This window comes from Schistocerca americana, chromosome X (genome assembly GCF_021461395.2).
Source record: "Schistocerca americana isolate TAMUIC-IGC-003095 chromosome X, iqSchAmer2.1, whole genome shotgun sequence".
Lineage (NCBI taxonomy): Eukaryota > Metazoa > Arthropoda > Insecta > Orthoptera > Acrididae > Schistocerca > Schistocerca americana.
In genome coordinates, this window is record NC_060130.1 from 237,206,751 (window position 1) to 237,226,910 (window position 20,160).

At 37.6% G+C, this 20,160-nt stretch overlaps 1 protein-coding gene across 1 annotated transcript in view; it reads left to right on the forward strand.

Moving 5' to 3' along the window:
* The first annotated feature begins 7,132 nt into the window (after positions 1-7,132).
* LOC124556238 (EH domain-containing protein 1-like) overlaps positions 7,133-20,160 on the forward strand; it is a 144,282-nt gene continuing 131,254 nt past the window's right edge. Inside the window, exon 1 of the mRNA XM_047130227.1 lies at positions 7,133-7,248. Within this exon, the coding sequence (XP_046986183.1) occupies positions 7,172-7,248 (77 nt within the window). The 5' untranslated portion in view covers positions 7,133-7,171. The remainder of the gene's footprint in view (positions 7,249-20,160) is intronic.

Consider the following 20,160-nt stretch of genomic DNA (forward strand, 5'->3'; position numbering starts at 1 on the left):
TCCCAGTTTATACCACTATCCAGCCATGATCCCTAACCACCCTCTGGTCACTTTCCAGGAATTTCTTACATACAGCTTGACATTATTATCCCTACCCAGTTCCATTCCTAAAAACACTAATCTTCCAGCACCCTGAACACAGATCTCAGCCTAATCATTCCACCAGCAGACAAAAGTTCCACCACTGCTGTGACAAGTCACAGTGACTATCTGACAGATGACTTGCACCAACTATCTCACTACTCCACCTTAAAGTTCTGTCATAGTGACCCCATTGCAGAAGCCCAACAAAACCTCCAACCCATACCGAAATTCATCAGCCCTTCCCAGAACCTCTTCCTTGAGTACATCTCCCTCCTTATTCCCATGACACCCCACAAACCCACCTTCTACATGCACCCCAAAATCCACAGACCCAATATTTTTTAAATCACATTGTAGCTGGCTAGTTTACTCCCACTAAAAGAATTTCTACTCTTGTTGACCAACAACTCCAACTAATTTGCTCGAGACCTAGTCTCCAACATCTTCACCTTCACCGACTCTCCACCATCACCACCCCTTTACCATCTGAATCCCTACTTGTTACTGTTGATGCCATCTCCCTATACACCAGTGCCATGGTCTTGTCACTGTCAAATACTACCTCTACCTACATCCTTCAGACTCCAACCCCCACCTCATTCCTTATACACTTTACCAATAATATCCTGACTCACAACCACCTTTCCTTTGGAGTGAAGGTATACAAACAGATGTGTGGCACAGCCATGGACACCCGCATGGCACCCTCCTACACCAACTTTTCTACAGGGCATCTGAGGAAACCTTCCTAGCCTCCCAAAACTCCAAACCCCTAGTCTGGCTCAGGTTAATTGATGATCTTGAGACAGAGACAAGACACCTTATCCTCAGTCCTTCACAACCTCGACACCTTCTCTCCTGTCCACTTTATCAGGTACTTCTCAACCTGATCCGGACATTAACTACCACCTCTCTTATGGCTCCATTCACACCTCTGCCCATGTTAAACCCACTAACCACCAACTGTGCCTGCATTTCAACAATTGCCACCCTTTCCACTTTAAAATATCCTTCCAATACAGCCTATTCCCCTGAGGACAAAGTATCTGCAGTGGTGAGAAGTCTGTTGTCCAGTATGCTGAAGGTCAACAAAGGTCTTCACAGTGAGGCTCGAACCCCCCACCCCCAACCATAGTCTGCAAACAGATTTCCTGTGTCATAGCCTCACAAACCCCCAATCCTACCACCACCTCCAAGAATCAACTACTAAGAAGTGCCCCTTGTCACCTAGTATCTCCCTGGAATGGAACAACTGAATCACACCCCTCAACAGGGCTTTAATTATCTCTCATCAAGCAATGAAATGAAGGACATCTTATCCAAGATCCTTCTAAACCCTCCTAAAATGGTGTTCCATCACCCACCCAACCTACACAACATCCTAGTCCATCTCTGTACTACTCCCACTTCCAACCCCTTGCCACAGGCATCATATCCCTGGGGTAGATCAAGATTCTAATCTACCCATTCAGCACTTTCTACTCCAGTCCTGTCAGGAGCTTACCCTACCTTATCAGAGGCTGGGCCACCTGCTAAAGCACCCATGTGAGATACCAATTCTCCTGTAAACACTGTACAGTTTTTTATGTCAGTATTTCCAGTATCTTATCTGTCCACCATATAGAACCCCCCCCCCCCCCCCAAACTGTTGCCATGGATCAAAGTTGACAGCCCAGTGACACAAAATGCAGCTGAGCATAACATGCTCAGTTTCAGTAGCTGCTTCACAACCCAGGCCACCTGGATCATTCCCTCCACCACCTGCTTTTCTGAGGTATGCAGCTGGGATTTATGCTTGCAACACATTCCTCACTCCCATAATTGTGCTGGACTCAATTTCTGGTAACTCACTGTCCCCAAACACAACACCCAACTGTTTCCCATTCCTCCATCCTGTTACCTCCTCCAGTTCCATGTCCCCACATCACCTCCAACATGCTCTGCTTCCCACTGGCTCTGACAACTGTGCATCACATTCCTAGAAGACGCACCTGCCACACCTCCATGATGCATTCTTAAGCAGAAAACTGTCTTCCTTCCTCTGAGCTGCTATGTATAGCACTTAAATTCTGCATGGTTTAATCGATTTCCATCAATAAGAGCTCATGGATGATGACTTGTTAGTTATTATCAGATTAATTGTAATTGAGATATAAGTTTTATGAGTGCCAGTGCACTTCCTATAGCATAACTTCTAAGGTAATTGTTCTGAAGTAAAGGCATTACTGGTGTGTCTGTCCTTTTGCTCTCTTTGTGTTAGTCCATTTGCCTATTCCTTTTTGGTCTGTCACCTTCAGTTATCTAGCACCTCGATACAACTGCTCAGAATGGAAGCAATTTTCCACCTTCAAAACAGCAGTTTCCAAAGGTTTGCTTTTCTTCAATTCAATTCAATTTAATTTATTGCTCATACAATGTAATTTTACATGCATGTGCATTTTCAACTAAGTATAAAGTTTTTACAATTACAATTTTTTTAGTTTACGTTATTTCTTATTACATTGTAATTCATGATAAATTCAAATTATAAGGGCATTTTTGGAAAAGCCACTGCTTGACTCACTTTTAAAAAGTATCCCTTGTCAATATCTTAACTTCATTTCATAACAAGTTATTAAAAACAGCCTCTTTGACATAGGGGCTTTTTGCTGTTAAAGTTAATTTTCTGTTAACCATATGATAATCTTTTCTATGCCTTGTTTCACAGTTGAGAAAATCCATGTTTCTTTTTCTGATCTTAGTGTCTTCTTTCACTAGCATTATATTTTCTAGTATATACATGGCATAAACTGTGAGAATATTGTGCCTAATGAATAGAATTTTGCAAGAAGTTCCTGGTTTTACTTTTCCCATGATCCTCAAGGCTCGCTTCTGCAGTATGAAAACTCTTTTCATATTAGTTTGGCATGTCCTGCCCCACAGTACTATTCCACAAGACAAGTAACGATACTGTAATCCATAATATTCAGTCCTTAGGCTTTCAGAATTAAGATGAGGTGATAATCTTCTTAATACATATAGACTGGCTGCTTTTTTTCCCCCAGACTTAATCAACTTGCTGCTTCCATGAAAGTTGATCATGTATGCATAAACACAAGAATTTACAATCTGTACAGGTTTTTGGTAGAATTTCATAAATCACAGTATTTTGTCTGTTTGCACCACTTGGTTTAAAATGATTACTATTTGTTTTTTCTATGTTTACTTTTAGGTTCTCTCTTTCAAAGTGAACTCTTGCCTTTTCAGTAAAGTTATGTATCTCTTCAACTAGGCTGGGCTCACTGTCTGCATAGCAGACACCAGATGTATCATCTCCATACATAGTGATCAACTGCTTATTGTCAAGAGAACTTGGGAAAATAATTTACATATGAATAGGATTGGACCTAAAATGGAGCCCTGAGTAACACCAAAATATATATTTCTTATACTTGACCTTCTCCTCTCCACTATTTCTCCATTAGAGTATGTAATCTCTGTGCACTGCTGTCTATCCTTTAAATATGTTTCTAGCAATTGCATGAGTTTCCCAGTGACACTACTCTTCACAATTTTTGATAAGAGCACATCATGATGTACTCTATCAAAAGCCCTTGAGAGGTCCAGGAATACTTCTGCTCCTTGAGATTTTTCATTTATTTTTTCAATAGTACTGCTGCTGATGTGGCACTTCGACCTGTTCTGAAACCATGCTAGAAATCACTTAATATGTCAGCATTGTTGTAATGTTCCAAGATTTTTTTAATACTATTTTCTCTATCAGTTTGATGAAAGTTGAGATTAGGGAAAGGCATCCTTAGTTCTGTACATGCTTTATTTCCCCCTTTTTGTGTATTGGTTTCACTACAGATAGTTTCAACTTCTCACAGAACACACCATCTTCGAGAACACAGTTTATTAGATGAACTGGTGGTTTCATTAGTTCGTGTTTGCATTTCTTCAATAGATATGGAGAAATTTCATCTAATTCAGATGAGTTTTTTGTTTCTGAAGTTGTCAATAAGCTGCAGAATGTCATATGTGCTTACTGTAGGTATTATACTGCAATTCTGTTTGTTACAGGACTCAAATGAGTGCTGTAAATCCTGTTTCATAGAGACATCGTTTTCAACAATATCTATGTTGTAATTATTAAAAATATTGCTGACTAGTAGATGATCAGAGATCTTCATTATTCACAGTTAATTGTACATTATTAATTTTAGTTTCTGTTTTATTGTTTCTGATTTTATTTATAATTGACCAGCAAGTCTTTGAAATGGTATCTGAACCTCGTATCTGGTGGCTGATTCTTTCTGATTTTGATCTCCTGACTTCTTTGCACTACTTATATTTGTACTGCTTGTAGAGTTCTTTATGTAGCTCTGGGTTAGTCAGTCTGTCTCAGCTATACATGTTTTCCATTTCTTCTTTCAGATCTTTTGTTTTAAAATCTAATGGCACAGGTTTTGATTTTGAAGGTGGATTTTTCTGGATACTCACTTTTTTTAATGGAATGGCTCTATTTAAGAGCTCAGTCATGGGTGTACCCAGCGAGGGGCAGGGGGGGCACCTGCCCTCCCCCTAGAAGATATTCGCAGTTTTTTACTAGTTTACTGTTTTATTTAATAATAAATGCTGCATGTTTTCTTGGATTGTACAAGTGCATATTTTGTATTTAAAGTGTTTATTAAAAGCAGTTTTTCACTGGTTTACTGTTTTATTTAATAAGAAGTGCTGTATGTTGTCTCGAGTCCTTGTTTTCTGAGACTAGTACGACCTGCCCCCCCCCCCCCCCCCCAGTTCAGATCCTGGTACGCCCTTGTGCTCGGTCATAATTTCTGTGAACATGTTCCATTTATTGTTGACCCCACTGGTAGTCGTAACTGATTCCCATGATTCCTGGCTTGAACTGTGTCTTAGTATAGCAATGTTGTTTGCAGATAATATTTGCCTGTGCTCATACATTTTTCTTGGTTTGAATTTGGTATAATATTTTAGCACTAGTGTTTGGCCTAAATGATCTGAAAGGTGACCATTTATTACATCTGTTGAGATGATCTGGTCATCACTGAACTACTATGTGAGTTAGCTATTCTGGTGGCTACTAGTCCAAGAAGATCTTTAGCCCCATAAGACAGGATACAATCTGTAAAACATTTGGTTTCCTGGGCAGCATGTAAAGTGTTGATATTCAGATCTCCCAGTATTTCTGAAGAAGGCTTTAGCTGACAGTTAAATGTTTAATAGTCTTTCTGTTGTGCCTGTCTGGAACTCAACATGGTTTCTTCATGATGAGTAGCAGTATATCTGTTTCCTTATATGTTAAAATTTAACTCAGGTGCAGTGTGTCTATGCAGTATTAAACATATCTAGAAGTTAGATGATATAATCTTCTGACAGTCATAAACAAAAGTAACTTACCCTACTCATTATACGTTTGATTCTGCCCAAGAATATTTCTACAGCCCACCCCCTCTTCCCTTTTCTTCCCTCGTACACCTTCCGCCCCTCCCCCCTTCTCTATATCACCCTCTTTCTCTCTTTCTGATTCTACCTGTTTCAAGTAACTGTGAAATGAATCATTCTTCTGAGGAATTTTATAAAGAGGTATAATAATGATAAAAATCCAGCAGATTATTGCCATATTTAATGGGGAGGAACATTTGTTTTAGTGCTGGTACTATGAGTTATGTGTTAAAATAACAGAGCTTTTATTTTGTACACAGTTCACATTTTTGTTCTCTATTTTATGGCTCCCCTGCATAACAGTTCGTTATTTTGTTTATTTCTGCCTAATTATTATATAATATGTGTTAATGAAGAAATGAAATTATTTGCAGTCTGTTTTATCTCATTTGAGAGACTGAGGACCATATTTAGTCATAACAGAGTTAACTCTTATAAAGAAGACTTATAACCCATACAGCTGCAACAATTGAGCAATTCTCCATTTATTGGACATGTGTCTTGCTGATGCATTCAATTGACTAGAGTGTCTGTTTTTACTGTTACGATTATAATGCTGGACTGCTGTTTGCCAAACTATGCTGCTTCATATGTTCTTCAAATAAGTATTAGAATATTCAAAGAAGGTATGAGGATATCTTGTGTGCTCCCTTAATTGTTAATTGTTACAGATAGTCAATAACAAATCCAAATTTAAGTATCCAAGTAACCACTCATAACCTCCATGCATGTGGACTGCTGCTGCTGAGTTGCATTAGATCCAATATAAACAGCTGCTTTCAGTATCCAAAAGACTTTAAAGAGAAACAGACATACAAAACAGAAGCAAAATAGAAAATTTATTTTTTGTACCAATACTTATAATTGCTGTAATTTTACAACAACAGTCAGAGTTAAATTACAACTACTTCTATGTAAGCAACAGGTTGTGTGCATCATATCAGGTACTGTTGACATAAGTTATTACATCTTCTCAAATAGCCATATGATACGTTATGACACTTGTTGTTCTGAAATCACTCTGTATTGCAGAAAAATCATTTTTCCTCTATAGGTATAACAGAATACTGCAGTGAGATGTTACACACTTATAAAAATTCATTCCACATACCTCTGATGGCCTAATGCATAATGTACTTTATTACTCACTACAGCCAGTTATTTCATCAGGTGATGTATTTTAATTGTCTGTGCTGTTTAAATCTACATCTGGAATGAATTTACACTATGAATCTTGTACACTCATTTGGGTAACTGCACTTTTTGGTTTACTTGTTACTTACATAGAAACACACTTAGCAGCAAGATATGTTTGAACTATCAATGTGCCAAGCCTGTGACATGGGAGTAAATTTCATTGAAACTTTATTATCCATTTTATTTTACCATTTTCTGATCAACTTATAAGGAGGACTATTGTGCTATTCACTGTAAATGCAGGTTCAGTAATGACATAACAGGTAAGAGGTACACAGCAATCTTATCATGCAGTGTGAAATCCACTGGCAAATATTCAGAAACATGATTTATAGAGTAACAAACAAGCACAAAACAAATGGTGCTTTCTTTTACTTCACAGTAGCACAGTGGAAAACGAACACTTCTGCTGCCAGACAACATTCAAACCTTTTTTCTAATTATGGCTCATGGAACTTCAGAATTTTGGAAAAATTGCATGACAGTTGCAGTTGTGTCATTGTCAATGTACTACTTCCTGTGAGTAACCAAATATTTTAAACTTATAAATGTTTGCAAAGCATATGTCCCACAGAAGAAGATGTGTTTTATATTGTAAGCTTAGAGCTGTAGTTTTTGCTTCTGAGTTAAACCAAAAATGTGAAATAACTAAGACAGTAGAGACATAGGTCTAAAACTTGACATATTTCTTTTGGACAGTCAATGATTCCACATTATTTCCAAAAGATAGAAATAAGCTTAGATATTCTACTTGTGATTATTTCATTCTTTTCTGGTAAAAATGAGTTTAGAACTTAGTACAGAATAGCTTTTAATTGAATTTCCTAACAATATATATATTTAATTTCAACTATGTAGTGCTAAAAGAATTTACCAAGTTCTTTGAGTGTGTATATCATAAAATTGTATATTCAAACGGATGTTATACTGTTAATAGCACACCTATGGCACTTGAAAACTATATTCATTTTCTGTATTAAAAATATTATAGAAAAATGGAAAATTTAAAGGCTAAACAACAGGAATAAAACAAAAATCAGAAAGGAAGATCATCAACATGCAGAATATGTCAAATGATCTTTCACAGAACACAAAGAAATTGTGGTTGTATTTAAAGGCTGTTAGTGGCACCAAAGTTATTGTACAGTCACTCATCAGTGAGACAGAAAATAAAAATGAGGGAAGCAAAGCAAAAGTTGAAATGCTAAATTCTATTTTCAAATATTCTTTTACAAAAGAAAACCCAGGAGAATTGCACCAGTTTAATCCTCGTACCACTCAAAAGATGAATGAAATAAGTATCAGTGTCAGTGGTGTTCAGAAACAGATGAAATCATTACAATTGAACAAAGCTGCATGGCCCAATGGAATCCCTAAAAGATTCTATACTGAATTTGTGGCTGGTTTAGCCCTTTTTCTAACTACACTTTATCATAGATCACTTGAACAAAAAACCATGCACATTAGCTGGAAGGATGCACAGGTCACACCTGTTCACAGTAAGGGTAGTGGAAGTGATTCACAAAACTACTGTTCAATACCCTTGACATCAATTTGTTACACAATCTTAGAGTATAGTCTGAGCTCAAACATAATGAGATATCTACAACAGAATGACCTCCTCCATGCCATCCAGTATGGATTCCAAAAACATCAGTCATGTGAAACCCAACTAACACCTTTCTCACTTGACATATTGATCACTTTGGATCAAGGCATTCAAGTAGATTCAGTATTTCTTCATTTTAGAAAACCATTTGACTCAATACCATGCCTACACTCATTGTCAAAAGTACAGTCATATGAGGTATCAAGCAAAGTTTGTGACAGGATAGACAATTTTTTGGTAGAGAGGACACAGCATGTTATCTTGGGTGGAGTGTCATCATCAGAGGTAGAAGTTATTTGGGTGTGCCCCAGAAATATGTGTTGGGACTCTTGCTGTTCAAGTTGTATATTAATGACCTTGCAGTAACTTCAGATACCTTGCAGATGATGCAGTCATCTATAGTGAAGTACTGTCTGAAAGAAGCTGCATAAATATTCATTCAGATCTTGAGACATCTGTGACTTTACAACAGCCTTTTTTTTTACAGTGATTTTTAAGTGTTTTTAGGACCACTATATGTTGCTGAATGTGGATATGATCTCAGTTGTGTTAAATTGGCTCCCGTTTTCTAGCAATTCAACATTTATTGGTGAATGTAAATGTAGAGCAATATCATGTCTAAATAGATGTATCCTGATCACAATTCATATGATTATTGCAACTGACGCAAAACTGACATATTAATTACTGTAATTAACTAATTATGTTGCATTACTTCATCACATACAAAACAGTATGCCTATGTTCAGTGAGACTATAGCAATTATCCCTTCATGAAATGATGTTGATTTGATTTTCTTATGTATTGGTCTTCAGGACAATTGCGTTGGAGATACCAACAGTAGTTGGCCGTCACGTGTGTGTCCCACCTGCCTCAATATCTATCTTCCACTATCTTAATTTCTTGGTGGAACTTCTCCCCTTGCTCCTCATTGTAATTACCTAAGTTATATGGAAATCTTGATAAGTGGTTGTGGAGGAAATGCACTTTGATATTCATATAGCACCCAACTTTTTAATGGCTGTCAACATGTTCTGCACAGTTTGTGTGTATCTGTCTGCCTTAAGATCACCTAAGAAGTTTTTCACATCTAAGATATAACTACACCAGGCCAACAGTTCTGAATTATTCATGAAATTTGTCACTTTGGAATCATTCATGAATTTGCAAATCTGCAGCCCATCAAACATACCTGTTTTCAATTTTTCAGTGCTCAATGCAGGAAAAAATCTACATTTGTATTTGAAGCAATTGCCTTCTTTATCTAGGGCCCTAACAAACTGCTTCATCAGTCATAGCTTTATATGCAACGGAGGGAGAATTATTTTCTCTCTCTTAACCAATGGCTCCTGAATGATGCTGGCTGCCATCTACAGTAAGACGTTCCCTTAACAGCCTTATCACTTTGCTCCAATGACCTAGTTTTGCTCTGCTGTCCCATAAAGCATATAAAACAAGGGTACTTTGTGTTGTACCCATGCCGTTGCCCAGGCAAGATGTTTACCATCTTCAGATCACAACAAATAGACCATTGATGTTCATGATGGTGTAATTTCCGCAACATAATTTTGATACTTTCATATTCTTCTTTCAGTTTTGTTGAGTGGCCAATGGGAATGGAAACAAAGATGTTACCATTGTTAAGCAAGACACATTTCAGGCTACTGTTGGAGCTGTCAATAAAAAGCCACCAGTCTTTAGGTTGATATCCCTGTAATCCCAACTGAATTAGTAGACTGGGAATGTTATTGCAATATGCAAATTGTTTGTCTTGGCTGAAGTATTGTAGAAGACCTGCTTTTCTTGTATGGTACACTGAAATTTTTGCATCTGGACTAAGGTAATTGTTTTCCTTTAGCCTGGATGCCAGACGTTCTGATACCATCTTTGACAAATTAAGATCAAATACCAGATCATTTAGTTTCTCTTGAGTGAACAATTTAGGTGTAGAAATTTCTCCTTCACATTTACTGCTTTTGCCCTCCAAATTCCATGTTTCTTCAGGTTCTGACATAAGTTCAGGTAGTTCAGTAAACACTGGTATAGAACTTAACTGTGTGCCACAGGTCTCCTGGATGATTCTAAATCTGGGTACACCCATTTATGTTTTTTAAATCAACTGAAACCTTTGTCATCTACTACACAAAAGTAACAGTCATATTGGTGGTTTTTGGGCTCTCGCCAGTCCACTGGTACACCAAAATTTAAACATTCTCTTTGTCCATTTTTCCATTGTCGTAGATGCTCTACACAACTTTTACACACAGTGTGGGGAGCCCATGGCCTATCTTGGTCTCCAAGCTGTATCCCAAAATATTCAAGGTACCCCTTACTTACAAAGTCTGTGATGGTCGGTCTTTGTTTCTGCAAGCAGTACTCACTGCAAATCTAACAGAACACATTTGGGTTGTTTATGCATCCTCTTCATAAAGAACTCATATTTTCCTGAAACATATAAGATAAAAACACAAAATAAATTTTAAAGAATTTAATAGAATATTTAATTGTGAAATATCAAAGGGTGTCAAAAGTTAGATGAAAATAAAGATCAACGATACTGACGTAAAGTTAGCATCTACAAGAACATTTAATTAAAATCCAAGAACATAAATATCTTCAGAACTAGAGACAATTCAGAAAAGTGAAGCCATATTTGGATTCAGGGCCTCTGAAATATAATAAATGTGTTTGAATATACTTGGAAATAAAAAAAAAAAATGTAAAGCTGTGTAATCATCTGGGTTTACTGTGACCCAGAAGTCTTGTATTCTGTTTCAGTAAATCCACCAAATGATTTTCGCTTTTTAACATGTAATGCCAATTATTATTTGTCTATTAATTGATAAGCAGTTTGCAGCTGCCTGGGCACCATTATGCACAACATAAGCATGACTTTCTACACATATTCATTTATTTTCACTCTTTTCTTGCAATATATAATAAGATTACTTTTATCTTTCTTTCCTTCTCTCCATAACTGGTATTTGTGCTGCCCGCTGAAATTCCTATTACTCTTTTCTCAACACTTGTTCAGAACGTGTAAGACATAAGAAGTCAAATGCTCAGCACTTGAAAATTCATCAATTCCAAGACTTGGACTGTGATACCTCTATATGCATGGTAACACATAACAAATACATGTATCTGTTTAAAATTTATATGACAGAAATAATTCATCATTAATAAAATATATAATGCTTCTTTGTGGCTCTTGATTAGTTGTTCTGCAGAAAACAGTATGTGAGTAGTGCAATCCACTGACTTGAAACTCTAGTTGTGCATTGCAGTGTGATATGTAAATGTAATTTCTCACACTACACATTGTTTTCTTCACACCTGTAATAGTTTTTATCAATGGGAAGCTGTAAATTTTAGATTTCAGCAGCATACTTTTAAGACCACTTCCATTAGTTTGATGACACATGAATTACATCAGCACATGATTTAACTCCAGTACTAAGTTTTGCATAACGAACTGAATAGTTAATATTTCCATCTTCCCGATCAATGAACAAGAAATCTTTCAGTAATACACTGTTTATTTTACACCAATGGTTCTCTTACGAGAAACCCAGGAATTTACCAAAATCACACCTGGGAGTACTGGAATAAATTGTTGCAAAACACCATCGCATGATATTATCTCATTCTCCCCAACAGTTTACCTTTTCAATGAACTGCTTACTGTATACTACTTCCACTGTTTGTATCTGTGCTTTCTCAAAGTCTTTCCAACTTGTTTGATCCATGGTATATTCTCTAATTTTTGATGTATTCCATAGCCTAGTGTGTAAATCTTGTTGCTGGGATTCTTGCAACATGTCCACTAAATTTAAATCCTCCTTTTCTAATGTTAGCTGTCAGACTTGAGAATTTCTCTGTTTTATGAGACTTCAATCTCTACTGGAACTCCGGTTTATCTAGGCCAAAAATTTTCCTTATACATGGTCGAGTTACATGAATATGACCACCGCCCTATGTTTGTGTCAACGAGTAGTAATCGCTCACAGACGGTAGGCAGCAGCGCTAGCTTTGGAGGGTATATAAAGTGAGTTAGGGGATGTGGAGAACCGTGCAGTCATTGTATTTCGGCAATGGAGCGAGTTATCTGATGTCCAAAGGGCATGATCATTGGCTTTCAGGCCAAGGGCAGAAGTATTTCCGAAACTGCTATGTTTGGCAACTGATCCCATATTCCATTGTTCAAGTACACCATGCATGGTAAAGTGGTGCTATCTAAAACTGCGACTGAGGCAACTGTGGTGCACCATGGGTCACAGCTGACAGGTGCGGACGACGGCTGCGGAGTTGTGTAAGGGCAAATAGATGGGCAACTGTTGAGCAACTGAACATGCAGATGAACTGAGGGGCTACCAACAGTGCCTCTCCAACACTACCTGTGCAGCGAATGTTGCTGCACATGGGTCTCTGCAGCTGGCACCTGGTTCATGTGCCCATACTGTCTGCTTCCTATTAGTGATGAATGCTGTAATTTAACCCCAATACTGCAACTGGGGATTCACTGAGTGGCAGGCTTGCGGGCCTTTCAGATGAATTACGTTTTATGTTCTATCGAACAGATGGCCGCCTTCCAACAGTCGTCAGAAGGGTCGAGGCCAGAGGAGGGAGAATTATGGTCTGGGGAATGTTTTTGTGGCTTTCCTTAGGTTATCTAGTCATTCTGGAAGGCACAGTGGATCAACACAGGGGACCATGTCCACTACTACAATGCAGTTTTTTTCGTCAGCACAGTGGCATTTACCAGTAGAACAGTGGAATGTGTCACACAGCTTACAGTGTACGAGCATGGTTTGAAGAGCACCATAGAGAGATTACTGTACTCCCACGGCCACCAAACTCCCTGGATGTATACCTAATCAAAAATCTGTGGGACCACCTCGATTTGGCTGTTCGTGCAATTGATTCTCAACTGGAGTCGCCATGGCACCACATCCCTGTTGGTACTTTCCAGAACCTAGTTGACACTCTGCCTGCACATCTCACTCTGGTCCATGCTGCTAAAGGTGGTTATCCAGGTTTTTGACAAGCAGAATAGGTTTCCAGATAGATTTTTTAATTATTTTCTGCATTCACTAAGGGCTTCAGCTAAGATGAGATTCAAGGTTGGTGGTGGGAGTCCATCTCCTTGGCATATTATTGTGACTGGACAGTGTAATACTTCATTCTTCCTTTAGGGTGTCTCACAGATCGCCTTTTCTGTTGAGAATTTAAATTTCGTTCACATACAGTCTTTCAGGACAGATCACCTTATTGTATGTTCTTTCATGCACGCTGTCTTCCACTTTTGAAATCAAGCTCACAGTGCTTCCCTTATTAGCCTCATTTCTTCTATTATCTCCAGCATTCTTGAAGTGTCTGACACTTTTGATTTTCTGTACTTCAGTTTAGTTTCTAAACGTTAAATTTAGTACAGATCAACTCGGTTTCTGTTTTTTAAGGAATCTGTAAGTCAGCCTTTTCATCGCCTTCTTCGAACACCTTTACTTTATTGCTGTAGTTTTACTGTCCGCAATCGTTGGTTAATATATTAAAAAACTAAAAACCCGCCTCGATTGCGAAAAAAGCACCTAGTGTTAACCCAGGTTTCAGCGTAGATAACTACACCTTCCTCAGAACAATAAAACCCACAAGTGCCTAAGAAGACCTTCGTCAATGCTTAAAAGAACACCTTAGCCATACATTTATAAACGAAAAAGAAAAGGAAAACACAAACAGTACATATGTACCAAGTCAAAACCACTACTTAACTTAATAGCGTACTCTCCACCTCACACTGGCCTATGTTCGATGGGCCATGACCCACCATAAACTGCGGGTCATGGCCCATCGAACATAGGCAGGTGTGAGGTGAAGAGTACACTTGTCCAATTTTAGCGACTTCCACCATTTCAGTACTTGGCCAACTTTAACACGCTGTACTTGTGATTTATTCACGGCAATGATACATTTTATTTGTTTTGTGCAGTATTTAATGTAGTTCAATTAAGTAATAGTTTTCATTTATTAAAATAGCTAAAACTATACAGAAAAAGTGCAGAAATGTAGTTTTACGAAGGTGTGCGAGGGATGGCACAGATTTGCCACTTCTGCCGTAGGTGCAATATCGCCTTTATATGGCTCTGTATCTGGCACATTGTAGAGGAGTATATATTGAGAACATGCCTGAATCATACAAATTACATTTTCACGATTACACCATCAAGCATTATTCTATAAGGAGACAGGACATTAGCATACACACAACAATTCATTGTCAGTTTAATGTCTAGTTTTTATTTATGTCTTTTTTACTTTTACTGCATTTCATGTGCGGTACTGTACACTAAATAAATAACCCCTTTCGAAAGTTCAGATTTAATCATATGAATGAATATATCGAGCTTTTTCTGTGTCTTTCATTTTTTTAACATTGACTCTCATAATTAACACTGAACAAATGTATACTGAAAGTTACATGATCTGGGCTGTTGGTTTAAGGTGTAATCCAGACCTGGAATTCATCTAAATGAATGTGGAAACGCTATTAAACCCACTCTCAAATTGTTATCTAGAATCATTACGTAACTGCCTAGGATTATTATAAGACAGCCCTAATATTTTCAGTTCGACACATTATGCAGTGGGTTGCAGAATATGTAGTTCTGTTGCTATGTCATGAATAGCGTTGTTACTTGTGAAGTTAGAGACTATGTTGACGCCTGTATCTAACATTTTCCCGAACTTAATAAAATTTTTAGTTTTTCTCACTCCTGTTATAGGAAAAAGCACGTTCTCCTTCCGATTGATATACACTGACAGAAAAAAATCGCAGCACCAAGATGGAGTTGTGCAACATAAACGAACGAAACTTCCTGGCAGATTAAAACTGTGTGCCGGACCGAGACTCGAACTCGGGATCTTTGCCTTTTGCGGGCAAGTGCTCTGCTATCTGAGCTACCCAAGCATGACTCACGCCCCGTCCTCGCAGCTTTACTTCTGCCAGTACCTCCTCTCCTGCCTTCCAAACTTAACAGAAGCTCTCCTGCGAACCTGCAAAACTAGCACTCCTGAAAGAAAGGATATTGCGGAGACATGGCTTAGCCACAGCCTGGGGGATGTTTCCAGAATGAGTTTTTCACTCTGCAGCGGAGTGTGCGCTGATATGAAACTTCCTGGCAGATTAAAACTGTGTGCCCGACCGAGACTCGAACTCGGGACCTTTGCCTTTCGCGGGCAAGTGCTCTACCATCTGAGCAACCGAAGCACGACTCACGCCCGGTACTCACAGTTTTACTTCTGCCAGTATCTCGTCTCCTACCTTCCAAACTTTACAGAAGCTCTCCTGCGAACCTTACAGAAGTAGCACACACACACACACACACACACACACACACACACACACACACACACACGTATGCATGCACGTGCGTGCGATCACACTCGCTCACAAGACAACTATCTTATTTGGGAAGGAAGGCGCTTTATTTTGAAATATTGCTTAAACTGCAGAACGAAAAGAACTGTTTATAACCACATGACGAAAAATGGTAACAGTGAGAGATGTAACATTTTCAAAGGCAATGTCAAGGTCGATATCTTGGTACCTATAAAAATACTTGCCATATATTGTGAGACATTCAAGTCTGCACGCACAATGAAGCTCCTAAACTTAAATATTACTGCATGTAAACTGTGTCTATAACTGAATAAAAAGTTCTTTGGCTTCCCACCACGTCAAGTAATTAAAATTACAGGATCGTTCAGCCAAGCACTCCTTGACCACTGTCAAGTGGTATGACTGCCAGTGAGCTGCTGATACGCTCTTTTTATATAGTAACTGCTGGCTGTGGCGTCACAGGTGCCCATGGCATCGCCATATGTGGGCATATGTTGACTAGGCGTTCAATGCATCCTCTTCAACTGCATGACTGTTGTATCTTATGCTGTGCTGAGCTGCAGGACACCGTCTCTGTTTAGGTTGTTATCAGTGGTTTCTATTTAAATGGCTTCCTTAATTGCACAATCCCAGAAGCCAGCAAGCCACTACGGATGTTCTGTCAAATATTATATGGTGTCCATTTTCTAAACCATGCTGAGCTAAAGCAGATTTCTCTAATGCTCCTTCCTGCATTGTTCCACAGTGCGTACTGCTTGCCCAATGTAAGACTGGCCACACTCGCCAAGGTATCTTGTAGACCACAGATGTTCTGAGATCTGCTGCATCTTTAATTGGTCTCAGTAATTGACAGATTTTTGTCGAAGTCCTGAAGACCGATTTGATCTTCTGTCGTTTCAGCAGGTGCCTGGTCTTGCCGACACAGAGCCACAGAATGGCAGGAATTCAAGTGTCTTTGCCTGCTGCTCGTCTGTGGTCTTCTTGGAGGTATTGCCTGGGATCACTTCATTTATTGGATGGACGTTACAACCATTGTTCCTGAATACCTTGTGTAGGTGGCTCAGCTCATGGGGCACGTTATCAGCATCTGATATCATTCTTGCATGAAGCACCAATGTTTGTAAAATAGTGCGTTTCTGTGTTAGGTGATCATGGCTGATGGCATGCAAGTACAGATCATTGTGGGTGGGTTTCCTGTAGACGCAATAGCCAGGCATCCATTTCGTTTGTTGCGGACGAGAACGTCGAGGAAGGGCAACACATTCTCTTTTTCTACCTCCATGGTAAACTGGATGTTACTGTTAATGCCGTTAAGGTGTTCCCAGTTTCTGATGTATGTGGGGAAAAATGACGAACGTGTTGTCTATGTACTGAAACTACACAAGATCCAATCGCTCCTCAGGCCTCTGACAAAAATCGGGCGATTACTGAGACGAGTTAAAGATGCAGTAGGTCTGAAAACACCTGGAGTCTAAGTGGCCAGCCTTATGTCAGACAAACAGTATGCACTGTGGAACAACACAGGTTGGTTGATTTGGAAGAGGGAACCAAACTTTATCACCTATGCTACCTGAGAAGTCTGCTTTAGATCAGCGTGCTTTAGAAAAGGGACACCAGATAAAATGTGACGAAACAGCGATCATGACTCGCACAAACTGCTTCTGGGATTGAGTAATTAAAGAAGCCATTGAAACAAAAATCACCTATAACACTCTAAATAGAAATGGTGGCCGGCAGCTCAGTGCAGCTTGGGATCCACCAGTTGCACAACTGAAGTAGTTGCATCGAAAACTGAGATATGGCGATGCTTTGGTAACCTTTGGGTCACAGCTAGCAGCTAGAGTATACAAGGTGCATGCCAGAAGCCCATTGGCAGTCATATTTGTGCTCAGTTGAAAGCTTGTGTAATTTTAATTACTTGGCGTTGTTGGAAACCTGAGAACTTTTTATTCATTGTCACTACCGTGGTACTATGCAGTTATACATGTCTGTAGAACTCATTAAAATGCATGCTTATCATAATATAAATAAGCCCTTTATGAAAATTCAATGTCACACATCTTACAAGCACAATGATGCATCAAATGCACCCACTGCTTAACAAAAGTCACTGTATATATTCCATAACACAGCAGTTGATATGAAAGATAGAAGTCATTGAGTACATACCAGTAGTGAGTGGGTACAATGAGTGCATTTGCTATGTTTTTATTGCATGTACTTTTTTTAGAAGTAAATTTAATTATTTAATTAATTATGTTATAGAAATTAATTAATATAATTTAATAATGTTATATTGTATCCAAGCCGATTTTGAGTACAGTAAAATTACAGGATGTAATAAAAATCTGTACAGAATGTAATAAAATTTCAGTTGAAAATAATGGGCATTCTGAGCGCACTGGAGTTCATTTTTAAAAATTTCGTATTTGTATATCAAATTTAGTAGGGGATAGTCATCCCCCACGAGATTACTGTGAAAAAATCAGAGAATTTAAAGCAAAAAGTCGAGATCACGAAATTCATTACCATTATTGTTAAGCTTCTTCACTCCTTTATATCTCAGTTTAATAGTCCCTAATTCAGAAAATTGAAAATCCCAGTCACAAAATAAAATTCAGATATATGTCTGGCAAAATAATTTTAGTTTATTGTTGAGTTCCTAACGTATTTTATATTCTTGTCTAGTATTCAAATATTCGCTACTGGTAGTTATATAAAATTTACTTGTACCTCACTAACCTTTTTAAGCAAATATAAATTGCCAGAGTTCTTGAACTTCTTCAATAAGGCTTCCATTTACGTAGAAAAAAATTTTATAAGGAAAAAAAGTAAAATTTCCTAGTTTTTCAATCTACCTTTTAATATAGTTATTACCTCAGGAACTAATACTGATGGTTTATTATAATCAATACTAAATAAAGATAAATCAGCTGCACCGTCTCTTACTACTTTTCTATGAATTCATTATATTCATAGAAAGTATCATCCGTGAAAATACACCAAACAATTAATGTACCTAAGCACAGAATTCATTCCAGTAGGCACTCCTGGAAATTCTGTAGTTATAACACCTCGTCTTTTATATTTAAAATCGTGTTCATCTATCACCACATAGAAAACTTCATTAAGGAATAAAAATGTTCTTCCTATATATGTGTTGACTACAATATTTATTAAAAATTGTTCTGTAGTCTTGTATTAGATTTTGGCTTAGGATGTCCTGGTATTAATTGTAATGTATCCAAATTTATCATACTGTCAACAAATATAATAACTTCCGTACTTGGTTTTTGACATATTCCATCTACTGTTTGTAAATCTTATGGCAAAAATTTTAAACAGTTCGTTATTAGCTGTGATTTCATACCCTGCCTTACCCACACCCACTTCTGATAAAAAAATTATATAAAATTCCATTCACAAATAATAAGATATTGAACTTCCTAATTTTACATAGAGATTCAACTGGTTCAGATGAAACAACTGGAATTCTTTTCAGTATAGATGTCTTTGTTGTCGACATTTTTTACCATACAAACTTTGGATACCATCGATATCATCTTGAGATATTTCTAAATGTGAACCATTATAGTATGGATAAATTATTGCTCCATCAACAACGGTATGTTCTAAACCTAGAGCATGAACTAAACATTCAATTCGGTTTATTTTATGTCTTGGTGTATTCCCCTCAATCTCCAAGTACCAGAACTCTTCATCATCCATATATATTTTCGCTAGATCATTATTCAAATTTGGAAAAAATGAGTGACCTAATGCCCATATACATCCTTTGGACAATGGTGACCATGTATTTGATAGCTATGTACTTCTCTCTTATTTATAATTAAAATATTATTATTATTGCTATCTTTATGAAACTGAATGTCAACTTAGTTTTGCCGTAAAATAAATACAGACTCTGTGACTTGAAATAGCTTTTTAGTTGAACCTTTATAATTCAAGTTTATAGTTTTCTTAATGAATGTATATATAGTAGTTCTATAGTCTAGCTTGATTAAAAAAATTCTAAAGTTTCTTCACGCAATTCACAACTTATTTCAAGACCATATGTGTACTAAATTATCATTAATGCTTCTACAAATACATCATCATGCACTTCAGTAATTTTTGCACCATCCTCAATTCTAAGTAACCACAATCATTCAACTATTTCAATGCTTTAAACTATTCATCTGCAACTACTATTTTCAAAAATAATGATAAAGCTACCTTCATTCATGTAGACTTAAAATAGTATAAGATAAGGTTGAAATAGTTGACAAATAACGAAACAGCGCTACCTAAAAATGAAATTTGTCAGTGAACCAATTATGAAAAATTATAATAAAAATTGTTTTATTAAATGGAGTCAGCATCGATCTCATCAACAACAAGCTCTCATACAATAATTAGCAAATG